Genomic DNA, 17,006 nt, shown 5'->3' with positions numbered 1-17,006 from the left:
GATAGTTAGATATTTTCAGGTAAGGATTTTTATGAGCCCAAATTCTCACCTTTCTCATATCTAGAAAAACACTAAAATCATTAACAGTGACAACTGCTTTGGTTTATCTGTTAATAGCACATCAAAGGTTAAAACCTACTTGGATAAAACTAGACAACTGGCTACCTGACTACAGGTCTCCTCAAAGTGCCAGGTCTAGACTAGGATTCAGGCTTATCTTCCTGAAAAAAAAAAAAAAAAAAAAAAAAGATCTATTTTGTCTATTAATGTTCAGGTTGTCACTCCTCCAACTACTTCTGAATCTGTTATATCTATATCAATAACACTAGGCTAATTAAAAAAAGACATCAAAAAAAATACACGGCCACGCCAAAAGGCTCCATTCCTTTGGACAGGGTAACCCTAGCGCTGCCTCCATCTGGACCAGGATCAAAAATTGTTACCAAGTATAACTTGGTTCTTACTCCTGCTCTGGCCACCGGTTACAATAATTCTTTTACTGATATTTACAATATTTGCAAACTTGGTAAGTGTGTCTCTTTCAGACTGCAACAGTTTCACATCAGGAAAACGGTGATGCAGAGATTTCAGCCACTCCTCAGAACACATCCTGCCAGAACACCAGCGTAAGTCACCCTGGGGTCCCTTAATGAGACAGGGCGAGAGCTCCATGACCCCAACTAGATACCGTCTATGAGTCCCTTGCCAGCCTGAAGAAGCAACAGAAGCCAGCCCATCGTCCCTCATGCTCCCAGCAAAGATTTCTTGGGGTTCATGTCTCTCAGGGGGAAGGTGAGGTAGGAGATAGATGGGCCCCTGCGCTGGACAGCTGGTGTTTGTCAAGTGGAGTAAAACGGAAGCTTTGTTCTCACCCAGACACTCCAAGGACAAAGCTAGTGGCAGAAGCTGAGCTCTGCTGAAGTAAAGAGATAAGATGACCACTCCTAAGATCAAGGAAAACTTCCTTATCTGCACATGTGCAGGAAGGCTCCTTGGGGGTCAAAAAGGGAGGGGGCATCACCCCATAATATGTGTGGACATGTACCCACAGGCCTCTGTGGTGGGATCCATCTTAGCAAATAGTTGCACATGCATGTTGGGGAGCCTCCTAGGACCACTCAGGTGTGAAAAAAGAAACAAGATAATTGGCCAAAGATAAACAAAGACCCAGAAGGACTGTCCTAATAAGTGATTTAAATCACCTCTTCAGGGCTTCCCTGGTGGCGCAATGGTTGAGAGTCCGCCTGCCAATGCAGGGGACACGGGTTCGTGCCCCGGTCTGGGAAGATCCCACATGCCACGGTGTGGCTGGGCCCGTGAGCCCACACTCTTCTCTGGGTGTGTATCTCTGCCTAGTTTCTGACTAACTGCACTCCTCACTAAGGGAGGACGCCCAAACCCTTTCTCTCTGGGTGTGCATCTCTGCCTTACTTCTGTCTTAACAAACTGTTTCTCTGTGTGCTCTCCCATTTGTTGTGCTATGTCTCTAATAATAAACTTTGTATGTGTTTTTACAGTTTTTTGCCTCTGTGAGAAATGCATTTTTCACTGGGGGCAAGAGCCAGGGGGTGTGGTGGTTAGGATTCCTGGTTTTCATCCAAGCTACCCAGGTTCAATTCCTGGGCAGGGAATTAAGATACTGCTTCACACCACCACTCACTGCTGCCTCTCCAAGATCAGTAGGTGCCACTGGACTCTCTAAGTCTGGAAGCTTGATTTAGGCATAGGGGAGGAGAGGTGAGAAGGCATTTGGTAAACGTGTTGGGAAGTGAAAAAAACAAGCAGGACCCTGTGGGGCTCCTGGACGCAAAAGCCTTTCTGTGGCCCCATTTCTTGATTACAGGAAATAGGCTTCATTCAGCCTCCAAGACCTTCCCTGAGTTCCAACAGGCAGGTTCAAATGGTTGCTCATTAGGGAAGGGAGGGGATGCAGAGACAAGGGAGGACCAGTCAAGAAACAATAGTGCAGCCTTGGGGCAGGGTCCTGGTTCCCCCCTCAAGAGATATACATAACAGTATCTTTGAGCTGTTTTTCAGATACTGAAATCCCCACCAGGTGGGAGAAGTTAATGATATGCTGCCCACAAGCACTCAGACCCCAGACCTGCTGGAACCAGAAGGTTGATGATGCTAATTCCCACTTACCTTCCTACCAACCAGTCAGAAGAATGTCCATGAGCTGATCACACCCTCCTCTTTGAACCATTGCTATAAACTCCTCACTACCCACTACAGGTCGGGACACACAGTTCTGAGGGCATTAGCCTGCTGTGGCCCCTTTTGCCTGTCAAAGCAATAAAACTATTCTTTTCTACTTCACCCAAAACTCTGTCTCCAAGATTTAATTCGGTGTTGGGGTACAGAGGCCAGATTCGGCTTCAGTGGCAGGGAGCTATCAGAATCTGAAACTGACCAGAAGTGGAAACTTCTAACCTCTTCCCGGGCCCCACCCTAGAAGTGATTAATATATTAACTGATTGAAAAAGAAGGTAAAAGAAGGCTATGAAACATGGGGTCTAATAATGCCAATTGGTGTACTAGAGCTGGAGTGGCAAGTTTGATATGTTTTAGATTTGCATAAAAATGCAAATAATGCATAACATTCTTCTCTACAACATTAAAGAGATTTGATAGCTTTTGAAGGGTCATTGAAGAGGAAATACAAATAACCAAGAAAAATAAATACAAATTCTTAACCTCACTCCTAAGTAAATAAATACAAATTAAAACAATAAGGATATGCCACATTTTTGCTCATCAGACAGGCTATGTTTAAAAAAATTCTCATAACAACCTGGACTATTGAGGGTACGTAAACACAGGCATTCTCATATTTAGAGAGTATGCAATGATGTATCTATTTCAGAGGGAAATGTGACAATGCCTATAAAAATTAAAAAAGTACACATTCTTGGATTTCCCAGGGAAATCCCAGGGATTTCCCGTCAGTATTTTTCTTTGAGCAGTGCTTGCTCCCTAAACACGTTTGAATGCCTATTAACCAAACAGGTAATATGTGCGTACATGTATGTATCAACACTCTTTGAAATAGCCAAACATCTATATATCTATTAATGAGATGTGATTAACAAAATTATAGTTGGCTGTATAACGGGGTTCCTATGTAGTTATTAGCCATGAAGTGGCTCAATTTATATATTCTGACATAGAAAGATTTTTAACTTGCTATTGCATTCACCCACACTGAATCTGGCATACCAGTTTTACAACATGAATATTTGTGAGTGTGTATGTATGTGTACACACATACATATTTATCAGTATAAGCCTAAACAATTTCTGGAATAATATAGAAGACATATTTTTTAAAAAATACCAACTTTGGGGACTTCCCTGGTGGTTCGGGGGTAAGACTCCGTGCTCCCAATGCAGGGGGCCTGGGTTCGATCCCTGGTCAGGGAACTAGATCCTGCATGCGTGCCACAACTAAGAGTCCGCACGCTGCAAGTAAAGATCCCACATGCCGCAACTAAGACCCGGTGCAGCCTAAATAAATAAATATTTTTTAAAAAATAAATAAAATTACCAGCTTTGGGGAATGAGAATGAAGATCAGGAAGTGGATCTACTTTTCCCTTGATACACTGGAATACTACTTATCTTTTTATTGTCATCGTTGCTACTTCTGGTGGTATAAAAGTAATTAATGCTTATAGTGTAAACTCAACCATTTCATTGCTAATATACTGGGGACTGGTGAGAACTGAGGTCTCTATCGCCTTCCCGCAGTATCTCAGCAGTGCTCGCCTTATCCAGATATTGATATGCATGCCATTCAATATGGAAATTCGATTGGAGGGGTGGAAAGTGAAAAGCAGAAATGAGATGTCCAGTTCTTACCCACAACAAGAATTAGTGAGATGGTGGCTATACAAAGTTGTGATTTTCCTTTGATTTTACCTCAGCTTATAAAATGCTGGCTTGAGTTTCGTTTCAGAAAGAGTTTGGGGGGAAGTCTTTTTCATAGCTGGTTAAAGGGCCAAGGTTGTTTTTCCCCAGTGAAAAGAGATTAGTCTTATGGCAAGTTGTTACAAGGTTAGTCACTCAAGCATATAGACATGGAGACCAGTAATTGTCCCCTGTCCCTGCTGGCACGGATCACTACAAGTACAGAAAAAATTCAGGTCACTGGCCAGGTCTTTCATTTCAGAAGTAAAAGGGAGAAGCAATAAAGCTCAAACTTGGTACTGCAGGTTCCCTTACAAGATGATGTATATAGATGAGCATAAATATAAAACTATAGACCCATGTGTAATTACCACGCAAAGAATTCTGATAAAATTTATATTCTTGGGGCTTCCCTGGTGGCGCAGTGGTTCAGAGTCCGCCTGCCGATGAAGGGGACACGGGTTCGTGCCCCAGTCCGGGAAGATCCCACATGCTGCGGAGCGGCTAGGCCCGTGAGCCATGGCCGCTGAGCCTGCGCGTCCGGAGCCTGTGCTCCGCAACGGGAGAGGCCACAACAGCGAGAGGCCCGCGTACCACACAAAAAAAAGTTATATTCTTTTCCTCCAAATTACATATACATACTGGCATACAATTTCAGGGAGTCATGAGTTTCTCATGCTCATCCATTAGCCCTAAGGGACTCTACACATCCTATGGTTAAAGGCCCTTCTGTAAGAAGACGTGCCCAATGGTGACACACACAGATATTTATTAAGTCAACACACATCAACGTGCCAGGCTCTGATCTATGTTTTGTGAATGGAACCAAGATTAAATAAGATACAGTTTTTCACAAAGATTTCAATCCAAGAGTTGGGTCAACGTTTTCTCTCTAACTACATAGATTACATACATACATACATACATACACACACACACACCCCTGTACCTATATTAGGTAAATCAATAGAATGTAGGTTTCCTTTTCATTATTATAATGTACTGGGTAGCAGTTTTAATGTATTAGGTGCACACAACGCGTGTGCACATGCACACATACACACACACACAGGGTATTTAAACAGTAAAATCTTCGTTTACTGGATGACGACCTGTCAATTTGTCCTCGGTTGAACACAGGGGCCAATAACAAATGCCACATCCAATAAACACGTTAAAAATATTCCAATAATACTTCCTGTGACTGACTGTAATTTAGGTTACTCTCTTCAGCTTGCTTCCCAAGGCAGAGAGGTAGTACAAGAAAGAATAACATCCCTTTTCGTGGTTGTTAACTATGAAACATCCAGATTTCAGAGCACAGTTGGCAAGAAATGTTTGTGTAGGTCACAGACCTTCGTAGAGCAAAAGCTTTCCAGAGTTCACCTCCCCTCAAATATGGAGACTTCAACTGAAACAGAAATTAATTATAAAATGTAATCTAGGGAGATTTGAAACGACACTAAAACTAAACTTCGAGTAACGAGCCCACATAAGCATTTGCCACCCACCCCATGGCGATAAGCAAAATAAGCAAGGAGGGATTTTTTTCTGTGTCACGTGTCTCAGTGCATTGTCTACAAAATCCCTAAACCCATTAAAATCAGAAAAAAATTACTTGTTACAAAGTAAAAAAAAAATCATATTATTTTGGCATACACCCTACCAGATGTATGACCTAGAATATAAACAATGGGTTTCATATACTAAACAGTAATGAAAGGATGGAGAAAAAAGAGGGATCCCAATTCTGGAATGGGGAGAGAGATAACATAGAGATACTGGATTTCTTGGAGCAAATGACCAGCCTGGAGTCTGATTGATTTTTTTTTTTTTTTTTTTGCGGTATGCGGGCCTCTCACTGTTGTGGCCTCTCCCGCTGCGGAACACAGGCTCCGGATGCGCAGGCTCAGCAGCCATGGCTCACGGGCCCAGCCGCTCCGCAGCATGTGGGATCTTCCCGGACCGGGGCACGAACCCGTGTCACCTTCATCGGCAGGCGGACTCTCAACCACTGTGCCACCAGGGAAGCCCTGGAGTCTGATTTTGATAAATACACTCTCAGTTATATTTGCTAATAGCTTGCTACTCTGACCTCTCCATGTTCTTTCCTTCCTCCTCCTGTTTCTTTGACCTGAAGCCATGTTTACTGACTCTCTTGGAGAACGACAGACAGACAGACAGATACACAGAGGGAATACGATACTGAGAAAATCTCATTGATTTTTATATTTAGTCAGGTCAGGAGTTATGCTTAGATCCTTTATTTCAATTGGTAGGTTTTGTTTTGTTTTGTTTTGACAGGGATAACTTTTCAAATTAAATCCCTTTATTGAATTTTCACTCTTGGATAGTTTCTGAAGATGCTGTCTTTGCAGAGAAGTAAAATAAAATAAATAAAATTAGAATGGATATATTTCATGCCTTGTGAAAGCTGAGCCTGAGATGACAGTTTGGCATTATCAACCTCCGTGCCTGCAGGGAGCACAGGAATAATGTTGGGTGAGAGAAAACGTGCCGATCAGGGAAAGCGACAGCCGTGTTGTTTTCAGGATACGGGGTAATGTGCATTAAATGCCACAAGCCAGAAAGCACCATTATCCCCCAAAGCTTGAAAATAAAATCAACCTGGGATGCTACCAATTCCACCCAGAGCTTTCTAAACAAGGGGTGTAGTCATGGGAGACAGACCCTAAAGCTCTTTCATTAGTCTTTCGTTGTGGGACTTTGTTACTATAAGTGTGTCCCACAGACCAGAGGCATCGGCTTCACCTGCAGACTCTTGGGCCCTAACTGAATCAGAATCCACATTTTAACAAGATCCCTGGGTGGGTCGTACGCATGTTCAAGTTTGAGATGCAATGCTGTAAATTTATCAGACAACCTGGTAAGTGAAGTTAGGTAGCCAGCTGGTAATCCTGACAATTGGTCAACTCTGTGTTCATTCATTCAATACATATTTATTAAGCCCCACCTACATGTAGACACTGTAGAATGTGCTGGAGATGCAATACTGAGCAAAGGTATACTTGGCTCCTGCACACATAGAACTTAATAGGCTGGTGGAGAGGAAAACTTGTGATCAAATGGAATGTGTAATTTCAAACTAAGAAGAATACAATAAAGAAAAATAATAGAGTGGATGAAAGCAAACAAAATAAACTGGTTTAGATTAGGACTTCAAGAAAGACTTCCTTAAGAAATGGATGCTCTCCCTGGATTTGATATAGTTCTACGGTTATTCTGGATGTTATCATTGGGGGAAGCTGGGTGAAGGGTTCAGGGGAACTCCATACTATTATTTTGCAACTTCTTTGTGAACCTAAAATTATTTCAAAAAGTTAAAAAAATTAGAAATGATGCTTAATCTTAATCTGAACCATCTTCAGTAATACATTACACTGAATTGGTCAGGGAAGGGGGATAAAGAAAGGTATTCCAAGCAGAGGAAAGAGTAGGTATTAGAGTCTTGTTATGGAGGCACAGAACTTTGTAGTTTCTAAGAATTGAAAGCAAACCCAAAGGCCTGCAGGTGATGACCGAGGAGGGCACAGAGTGAGATGAGGCTGAGGAAATGGGCAGGCGGGAGATTATGCTGCAGCTACAGGTAAAGGTGAGAACTGTGTTCTTTATTACTAGAGCAATGGGAACTAAAACAAAGCTCTAAACAGACGGCATGGCAACTTTTGACTTAAGACAGCTCTGGCTACTGGGTACTGAGAACTGAACCATGGAATCCAAGATAACATTATCAGCTCTGGTCACCACCAGAGAGAGCCCACTTTATAAAGAAGTGGGGGGCTTCCCTGGTGGCGCAGTGGTTGACGGTCCGCCTGCCGATGCAGGGGACGCGAGCTCGTGCCCCGGTCCGGCAGGATCCCACGTGCCGCGGAGCGGCTGGGCCTGTGAGCCATGGCCGCTGAGCCTGCGCGTCCGGAGCCTGTGCTCCGCAGCGGAAGAGGCCACAGCAGTGAGAGTCCCGCGTACCGCAAACAAACAAACAAACAAACAAACAAAAAGAGGTGGGAAAGCAGCTCTAAACTGTTGAGATTATTCTGTGTCATGTACAATCTGGGCACATTACATATCAGAGCTCTGCCTGAGTTTATAAAGGAGAAAGGAGATGGTCAGCTTGGACCCTGATCTATCCCCACACTGATTCTGCCAAAGAATATATTCATTCCCCAAAGGGGGAAAGAAACCTCTGGAGATAAAAATATCTCCCTGTGAGCACATAGTAATGGAGTAGGTGTGGTTTCTGGAGAGTCTGGATGGCAGGGGTGACCAGCTTCTTTGAGCTGTGAGCTGGTAAACCATGGGTATCACTTGCCTTTGCATCAGAAAAGTGGAGGGCAAGCAGACAGGCTCAGTGTCAGTGATGATGAAGTGTGTGAATTGTGAGGGATATTTTTAAAACAGAGAAGGTCTCAAAAATTAGATGAGCACCCTCTGGCTCAGTGCTGAACAACTTCGACCAGGCTCTTGGCACTGTGGTAACTGGAGAGTCTGTTCTCTTCCTTTTCTCTGCACTTGAGACCTCTTTCTTTTCACCTGGGTTTTCTCCCCTCCACTATTTTCCTTCTATGCATTTCCCCCTTTTCTCTTTTTCCTTTTTCCCTTTCACCTGTAGTTCCCTAGTAGTACCCCCTGCAATGCTTAGCCCTCCTGGAGAATCTCAGGAACAAAGAAGGGGAAGGAAATCCATGTTGTTGTCGTTAAACTCTCTAGGCCTTGGTTTCTTCATCTGTAAAATGGGAACCACCACCTATGAACTGTAGTGAAGATTAATTGTGATAAAGTATAGAATGCCCTTAGCATGATTCTGGGTACAGGGCAAGTGCTTAGTAAATATTAGCCACTATAGGAATCATTATTATCAACTTCTTTAACTTACAGTGAAGAAATGGAGGCATAAAGAGTTTAAGGAACTTTTTCAAGGTCACACAGTGAGTGAGTGAACTTGTGAGTCAGGCAGACATGGCTTTGGATTGTGGACCTTCAGCTTTGCTCTCCATCGTGTGCTAAAGCCAAAACGTCCATAGGAAACACAGTCTTTCACTGTAGCCAACCTAACTAGGGATGTTCAGAACCACCAACTGACGTTTGCCTCCTGCTGCTTACGATGGGGGACAGACAGGATGATGCTCTTCTACAAGCCCTTTCCAAGTGTTCTGTCAATCTCCCACTAGACAGTGAGGCATTGCCTGGATGATATCTGATAAAATAAGGAAACTGGCAAAACAAATCAAAAGAGCAGCAATAATGCAATAATAACAAGTGTTTACTTAAAAAATAAGGAAGTTTGGAATTTTATCATCTCCTGCAAAGAAAAACCCCTTGATTGGATGAGAGTTGCAGAGAATTATTAAGACAACTCTAGGTAACTAAGGCCAAAAAAAAAGTCCTCAGGTCCAAACAACTCAGATTATTGATTATCACCACTGTGATTTCCTTTAACACAGATGCGATTCATGGCAGATCGATAAAATTAATTACTATTAACTTCGTGGAAAAGTTGCTTTACTTACGACCATCCACAGTTCTGGCCTCGAGATGCACAAGATCTGGTTCCTTGTTCGACCCCATCACAGACCTAAATGATGGAGAAACATCAACATTAATGAATTCCCATGTGCCTCAGGGAAACTCAGCTGAGCCCATAAACTACTAATGTTCACGGGATTCTAAAGCCACAATCCTTAGGATACATCTACTGTATTTATTGATATAGCCTGACAGTACAATTTTCACTTCAAATAAAACCTATAAAAAATCCTTTATTTGATGAAGGCCAGGCTTGACTGTGGCAAGGATACTGTGTGTTATTAACTCCGACTTGCAAATGAGTCCCATGCATGTCATATGTAACAGTCTCACTGACAGTATATTAAACTTTCAAGAGTTGTCAGGCAGATGACAGGCAAGCTGCTTTACCTGGGTGACTTGAGCAGTGATTTACACACAGCAAACTGATCTAGTTAATGTTTTCATTTGAAATTTGCAGAACTACCTACTACTATCCTATGAACAGACCACATGACCCAACCAACGTAGTGGCCAGAACAGCCTAGAGTGACCATTCTCTGTATTGTTGAACCTGTGTGAGTGGGAAACACAGATGCACCCATATTATGATATGTGCCAGAAATCACAAGTGTAAGTAAAATACAAGTCTATTTAAAATGCCTTGGAGGGCTTCCCTGGTGGCGCAGTGGTTGAGAGTCCGCCTGCCGATGCAGGGGATACAGGTTCGTGTCCCGGTCCAGGAATATCCCACGTGCCACGGAGCGGCTGGCCCATGAGCCCTGGCCGCTGAGCCTGTGCGTCCGGAGCCTGTGCTCCTCAACGGGAGAGACCACAACAGTGAGAGGCCCGCGTATCGCAAAAATAAATAAATAAATAAATAAATAAACAAACAAATAAAATGCCTTGGAGAGGACCCTCAAGATGGCGGAGAAGTAAGACGTGGAGATCACCTTCCTCCCTACAAATACATCAGAAATACATCTACATGTGGAACAACTCCTACAGAACGCCTACTGAACGCTGGCAGAAGACCTCAGACTTCCCCAAAGGCAAGAAACTCCCCACGTGCCTGTATAGGGTAAAAGAAAAAACAGAGACAAAATAATAGGGATGGCACCTGCACCGGGGGAGGGAGCTGTGAAGGAGGAAAGGTTTCCACACACTGGGAAGCCCCTTCGCGGACGGAGACTGCGGGTGGCAGGGGGGGGAAGCTTCGGAGCCACAGAGGAGAGCGCAGCAACAGGGGTGCGGAGGGCAAAGCGGAGAGCTTCCCGCACAGAGGATCGGTGCCGACCAACACTCACGAGCCCTAGAGGCTTGTCTGCTCACCCTCTGGGGCAGGTGGGGGCTGCGAGCTGAGGCTCGGGCTTCGGTCAGAGCACCGGGAGAGGACTGGGGTTGGCGGCGTGAAAACAGCCTGCAGGGGGTTAGTGTGCCACGCTAGCCGGGAAGGAGTCTGGGGAAAAGTCTGGACCTGCCTAAGAGGCAAAAGACTTTTTCTTCCCTCTTTGTTTCCTGGTGCTCGAGGAGAGGGGATTAAGAGTGCTGCTTAGAGGAGCTCCAGAGACGGGCGCGAGCCGCGGCTAAAAGCGCGGACCCCAGAGACGGGCATGAGACGCTAAGGCTGCTGCTGCCGCCACCAAGAAGCCTGTGTGCGAGCACAGGTCACTACCCACAGCCCCCTTCCGGGGAGCCTGTGCAGCCCACCACTGCCAGGGTCCCGGGATCCAGGGACAACTCCCCCAGGAGAACGCACAGCGTGCCTCAGGCTGGTGCAACGCCACGCCGCCTCAGACGCCACAGGCTCGCCCCGCACACCATGCCCCTCCCTCCCCCCCCCCCGGCCTGAGTGAGCCAGAGCCCCCGAATCAGCGGCTCTTTTAACCCCGTTCTGTCTGAGCGAAGAACAGACGCCCTCCGGCGACCTACACGCAGAGGCGGGGCCAAATCCAAAGCTGAGCCCCTGTGAGCTGTGAGAACAAAGAAGAGAAAGGGAAATCTCTCCCAGCAGCCTCAGTAGCAGCGAATTAAAGCTCCACAATCAACTCGACGTACCCTGCATCTGTGGAATACATGAATAGACAACGAATCATCCCAAATTGAGGAGGTGGACTTTGAGAGCAAGATTTATGATTTTTAACCCTTTTCCTGTTTTTTTGAGTGTGTATGTGTATGCTTCTGTGTGAGATTTTGTCTGTATAGCTTTGCTTCCACCATTTGTCCTAGGGTTCTATCCTTCCTTATATTTTTTTATTTTTTTTCTTAATAATTATTTTTTATTTTAATAACATTATTTTATTTTACTTTATCTTCTTTCTTTCTTTCTTTCTTTCTTTCCTTCTTTCTTTCTTTCTTTCCTTCTTTCTTTCTTTCTTTCCTTCCTTCCTTCCTTCCCTCCCTCCTTTAGACAACGAATCATCCCAAATTGAGGAGGTGGACTTTGAGAGCAAGATTTATGATTTTTTCCCCTTTTCCTCTTTTTGTGAGTGTGTATGTGTATGCTTCTGTGTGAGATTTTGTCTGTATAGCTTTGCTTCCACCATTTGTCCTAGGGTTCTATCCGTCTGTTTTGTTTTTTTTTAAATATTTTTTTCTTAATTTTTTTTTATTTTAATAACTTTATTATATTTTATCTTACTTTATTTTATTTTAATTTATCTTCTTTCTTTCTTTCCTTCCTTCCCTCATTCCTTCCTCCCTTCCTCCCTCCCTCCCTCCTTTCTTTCTTTCTTTCTACTTGTACTAATTCTTTCTTTCTACTTTTTCTCCCTTTTATTCTGAGCCGTGTGGATGAAAGGCTCTTGGTGCTGCAGCCAGGAGTCAGGGCTGTGCCTCTGAGGTGGGAGAGCCAACTTCAGGACACTGGTCCACAAGAGACCTCCCAGCTCCACATAATATCAAATGCCGAAAATCTCCCAGAGACCTCCATCTCAACACAAACACCCAGCTTCACCCAACGACCAGCAAGCTACAGTGCTGGACATCCTGTGCCAAACAACTATAAAAACAGGAACACAACCCCACCCATTAGCAGAGAGGCTGCCTAAAATCATAAGTCCACAGACACCCCAAAACACACCACCAGACGTGGACCTGCCCACCAGAAAGACAAGATCCAGCCTCATCCACCAGAACAAAGGCACTAGTCCCCTCCACCAGGAAGCCTACACAACCCACTGAACCAACCTTAGCCACTGGGGACAGACACCAAACACAACGTGAACTACGAACCTGCAGCCTGCAAAAAGGAGACCCCAAACACAGTAAGATAAGCAAAATGAGAAGACAGAAAAACACACAGTAGATGAAGGAGCAAGATAAAAACCCACCAGACCTAACAAATGAAGAGGAAATAGGCAGTCTACCTGAAAAAGAATTCAGAGTAATGATAGTAAAGATAATCCACAATCTTGGAAATAGAATGGACAAAATGCAAGAAACATTTAACAAGGACCTAGAAGAACTAAAGATGAAACAAACAACGATGAACAACACAATAAATGAAATTAAAAATACTCTAGATGGGATCAATAGCAGAATAACTGTGGCAGAAGAATGGATAAGTGACCTGGAAGATAAAATAGTGGAAATAACCACTGCAGAGCAGAATAAAGAAAAAAGAATGAAAAGAACTGAGGACAGTCTCAGAGACCTCTGGGACAACATTAAATGACCCAACATTCGAATTATAGGAGTTGCAGAAAAAAAAGAGAAAAAGAAAGTGAGTGAGAAAATATTTGAAGAGATTTTAGTTGAAAACTTCCCTAATATGGGAAAGGAAATAGCTAATCAAGTCAAGGAAGCACAGAGAGTCCCATACAGGATAAATCCAAGGAGAAATACGCCAAGACACATATTAATCAAACTGTCAAAAATTAAATACAAAGAAAACACATTAAAAGCAGCAAGGGAAAAACAACAAATAACACACAAGGGAATCCCCATAAGGTTAACAGCTGATCTTTCAGCAGAAACTCTGCAAGCCAGAAGGGACTGGCAGGGCATATTTAAAGTGATGAAGGAGAAAAACCTGCAACAAAGATTACTCTACTCAGCCAGGATCTCATTCAGATTTGATGGAGAAATTAAAACCTTTACAGACAAGCAAAAGCTGAGAGAGTTCAGCACCACCAAAGCAGCTTTACAACAACTGGTAAAGGAACTTCTCTAGGCAAGAAACACAAGAGAAGGAAAAGACCTACAATAACGAACCCAAAACAATTAACAAAACGGGAATAGGAACATACATATTGATAATTAGCTTAAATGTAAATGGACTAAATGCTCCCACCAAAAGACACAGATTGGCTGAATGGATACAAAAACAAGACCCATATATTTGCTGTCTACAAGAGACCCACTTCAGACCTAGAGACACATACAGACTGAAAGTAAGGGGATGGAAAAAGATATTTCATGCAAATGGAAACCAAAAGAAAGCTGGAGTAGCAATTCTCATATCAGACAAAATAGACTTTAAAATAAAGACTATTAGAAGAGACAAAGAAGGACACTACATAATGAACAAGGGATCGATCAAAGAAGAAGATATAAAAATTGTAAATATTTATGCACCCAACATAAGAGCACCTCAATACATAAGGCAAATACTAACAGCCGTAAAAGGGGAAATCGACAATAACACATTCATAGTAGAGAACTTTAACACTCCACTTTCACCAATGGACAGATCATCCAAAATGAAAATAAATAAGGAAACACAGGCTTTAAATGATACATTAAACAAGATAGACTTAATTGATATTTATAGGACATTCCATGACAAAACAACAGAATGCACATTTTTCTCAAGTGCTCATGGAACATTCTCCAGGATAGATCATATCTTGGGTCACAAGTCAAGCCTTGGTAAATTTAAGAAAATTAAAATTGTTTCAAGTATCTTTTCTGACCACAACGCTATGAGACTAGATATCAATTACAGTAAAAGATCTGTAAAAATACAAACACATGGAGGCTAAACCATACACTACTTAATAACGAAGTGATCACTGAAGAAATCAAAGAGGAAATCAAAAATACCTAGAAACAAATGACAATGAAAACACGATGGCCCAAAACCTATGGGATACAGCAGCAGCAGTTGTTCTCAGAGGGAAGTTTATAGCAATACAATCCTACCTCAAGAAACAAGAAACATCTCAAATAAACAACCTAACCTTACACCTAAAGCAATTAGAGAAAGAAGAACAAATAAACCCCAAAGTTAGCAGAAGGAAAGAAATCATAAAGATCAGATCAGAAATAAATGAAAAAGAAATGAAAGAAACAATAGCAAAGATCAATAAAACTAAAATTGTGTTCGAGAAGATAAACAAGATTGATAAACCATTAGCCACATTCAACAAGAAAAAAGGGAGAAGACGCAAATCAATAGAATTAGAAATGAAAAAGGAGAAGTAACAACTGACACTGCAGAAAAACAAAGGATCATAAGAGATTACTACAAGCAACTATATGCCAATAAAATGGACAGCCTGGAAGAAATGGTCAAATTCTTAGAAAAGCACAACCTTCTGAGACTGAACCAGGAAGAAACAGAAAATATAAACAGACGAGTCACAAGCACTGAAATTGAAACTGTGATTAAAAATCTTCCAAGAAACAAAAGCCCAGGACCAGATGGCTTCACAGGTGAATTCTATCAAACTTTTAGAGAGAACTAACACCTATCCTTCTCAAACTCTTCCAAAATATAGCAGAGGGAGGAACACTCCCCAACTCATTCTACAAGGCCACCATCACCCTGATGCCAAAACCAGACAAAGATGTCACAGAAAAAGAAAACTACAGGCCAATATCACTGATGAACATAGATGCAAAAATCCACAGCAAAATACTAGCAAACAGAATCCAACAACACATTAAAAGGATCATACACCATGATCAAGTGGGGTTTATCCCAGGAATGCAAGGATTCTTCAATATACGCAAATCAATCAATGTGATACACCATATTAACAAATTGAAGTACAAAAGCCATAAGAAAATCTCAATAGATGCAGAAAAAGCTTTCGACAAAATTAAATACCCATTTATGATAAAAACTCTCCAGAAAGTGGGCATAGAGGGAACTTACCTCAACATAATAAAGGCCATATATGACAAACCCACAGCCAACATCGTTCTCAATGGTGAAAAACTGAAACCATTTCCACTAAGATCAGGAACAAGACAAGGTTGCCCACTCTCACCACTATTCAACATATTTTGGAAATTTTAGCCACAGAAATCAGAGAAGAAAGTCAAATAAAAAGGAATCCAACTTGGAAAAGAAGAAGTAAAGCTGTCACTGTTTTCAACTGACATGATACTACACTTAGAGAATCCAAAAGATTCTACCAAAAAACTACTAGAGCTAACCAATGAGTTTGGTAGAGTAGCAGGACACAAAATGAATGCACAGAAATCTCCTGCATTCCTGTACACTAATGATGAGAAATCCGAAATAGAAATTAAGGAAACACTCCCGTTTACCACTGCAACAAAAAGAATAAAATACCGAGGAATAAACCTACCTAAGGAGACAAAAGACCTGTATGCAAAAAACTATAAGACACTGATGAAAGAAATTAAAGATGATACAAACAGATGGAGAGATGTACCATGTTCTTGGATTGGAAGAATCCACATTGTGAAAATGACCATACTACCTAAAGCAATATACAGATTCAATGCAATCCCTATCAAACTACCAATGGCATTTTTCAAAGAACTAGAACAAAAAATTTCACAGTTTGTATGGAAACACAAAAGACCCCGAATAGCCAAAGCAATCTTGAGAAAGAAAAATGGAGCTGGAGGAACCAGGCTCCCTGACTTCAGACTATACTACAAGGCTACAGCAATCAAGACAGTATGGTAGTGGCACAAAAACAGAAATATAGATCAATGGAACAGGATAGAAAGCCCAGAGATTAAACCCACACACATATGGTCACCTTATCTTTGATAAAGGAGGCAAGAATATACAATGGAGAAAAGACAGCCTCTTCAATAAGTGGTGCTGGGAAAACTGGACAGCTACATGTAAAAGAATGAAATTAGAACACTCCCTAACACCATACACAAAAACAAACTCAAAATGGATTAAAGACCTAAATGTAAGGCCAGACACTATCAAACTCTGAGGAAAACATAGGCAGAACACTCTATGACATAAATCACAACAAGATCCTTTTTGACCTACCTCCTAGAGAAATGGAAATAAAAATTAAAAAATGGGACCTAATGAAACTTAAAAGCTTTTGCACAGCAAAGGAAACCATAAACAGATGAAAAGACAACCCTCAGAATGGGAGAAAATATTTGCTAAAAAGCAACACTCACAGGATTAATCTCCAAAATAAACAAGCATCTCATGCACCTCCGTATCAAAAACACAAACAACCCAATCCAAAAATGGGCAAAAGACCTAAATAGACATTTCTCCAAAGAAGATATACAGATTGCCAACAAACACATGAAAGGATGCTCAACATCACTAATCATTAGAGAAATGCAAATCAAAACTACAATGAGATATCACCTCACACCAGGCAGAATGGTCAT

General features: G+C 42.2%; 1 protein-coding gene across 5 annotated transcripts in view; it reads right to left on the bottom strand.

Annotated features, from left to right (window-relative positions):
- The window catches only part of SORCS1 (sortilin related VPS10 domain containing receptor 1), a 660,265-nt gene that overhangs the window by 152,959 nt on the left and 490,300 nt on the right, over window positions 1–17,006 (bottom strand). For all 5 annotated transcript variants that reach the window (XM_067709470.1, XM_067709467.1, XM_067709469.1 and 2 more), the window contains one exon: window positions 9,437–9,501. In XM_067709470.1, coding sequence (XP_067565571.1) covers window positions 9,437–9,501 — 65 coding nt within the window. The remainder of the gene's footprint in view (window positions 1–9,436; window positions 9,502–17,006) is intronic.

Source organism: Pseudorca crassidens, chromosome 16, assembly GCF_039906515.1.
Source record: "Pseudorca crassidens isolate mPseCra1 chromosome 16, mPseCra1.hap1, whole genome shotgun sequence".
In the NCBI taxonomy this organism is placed as follows: Eukaryota; Metazoa; Chordata; class Mammalia; order Artiodactyla; family Delphinidae; genus Pseudorca; species Pseudorca crassidens.
This window is presented reverse-complemented; position numbering and strand designations above follow the sequence as displayed.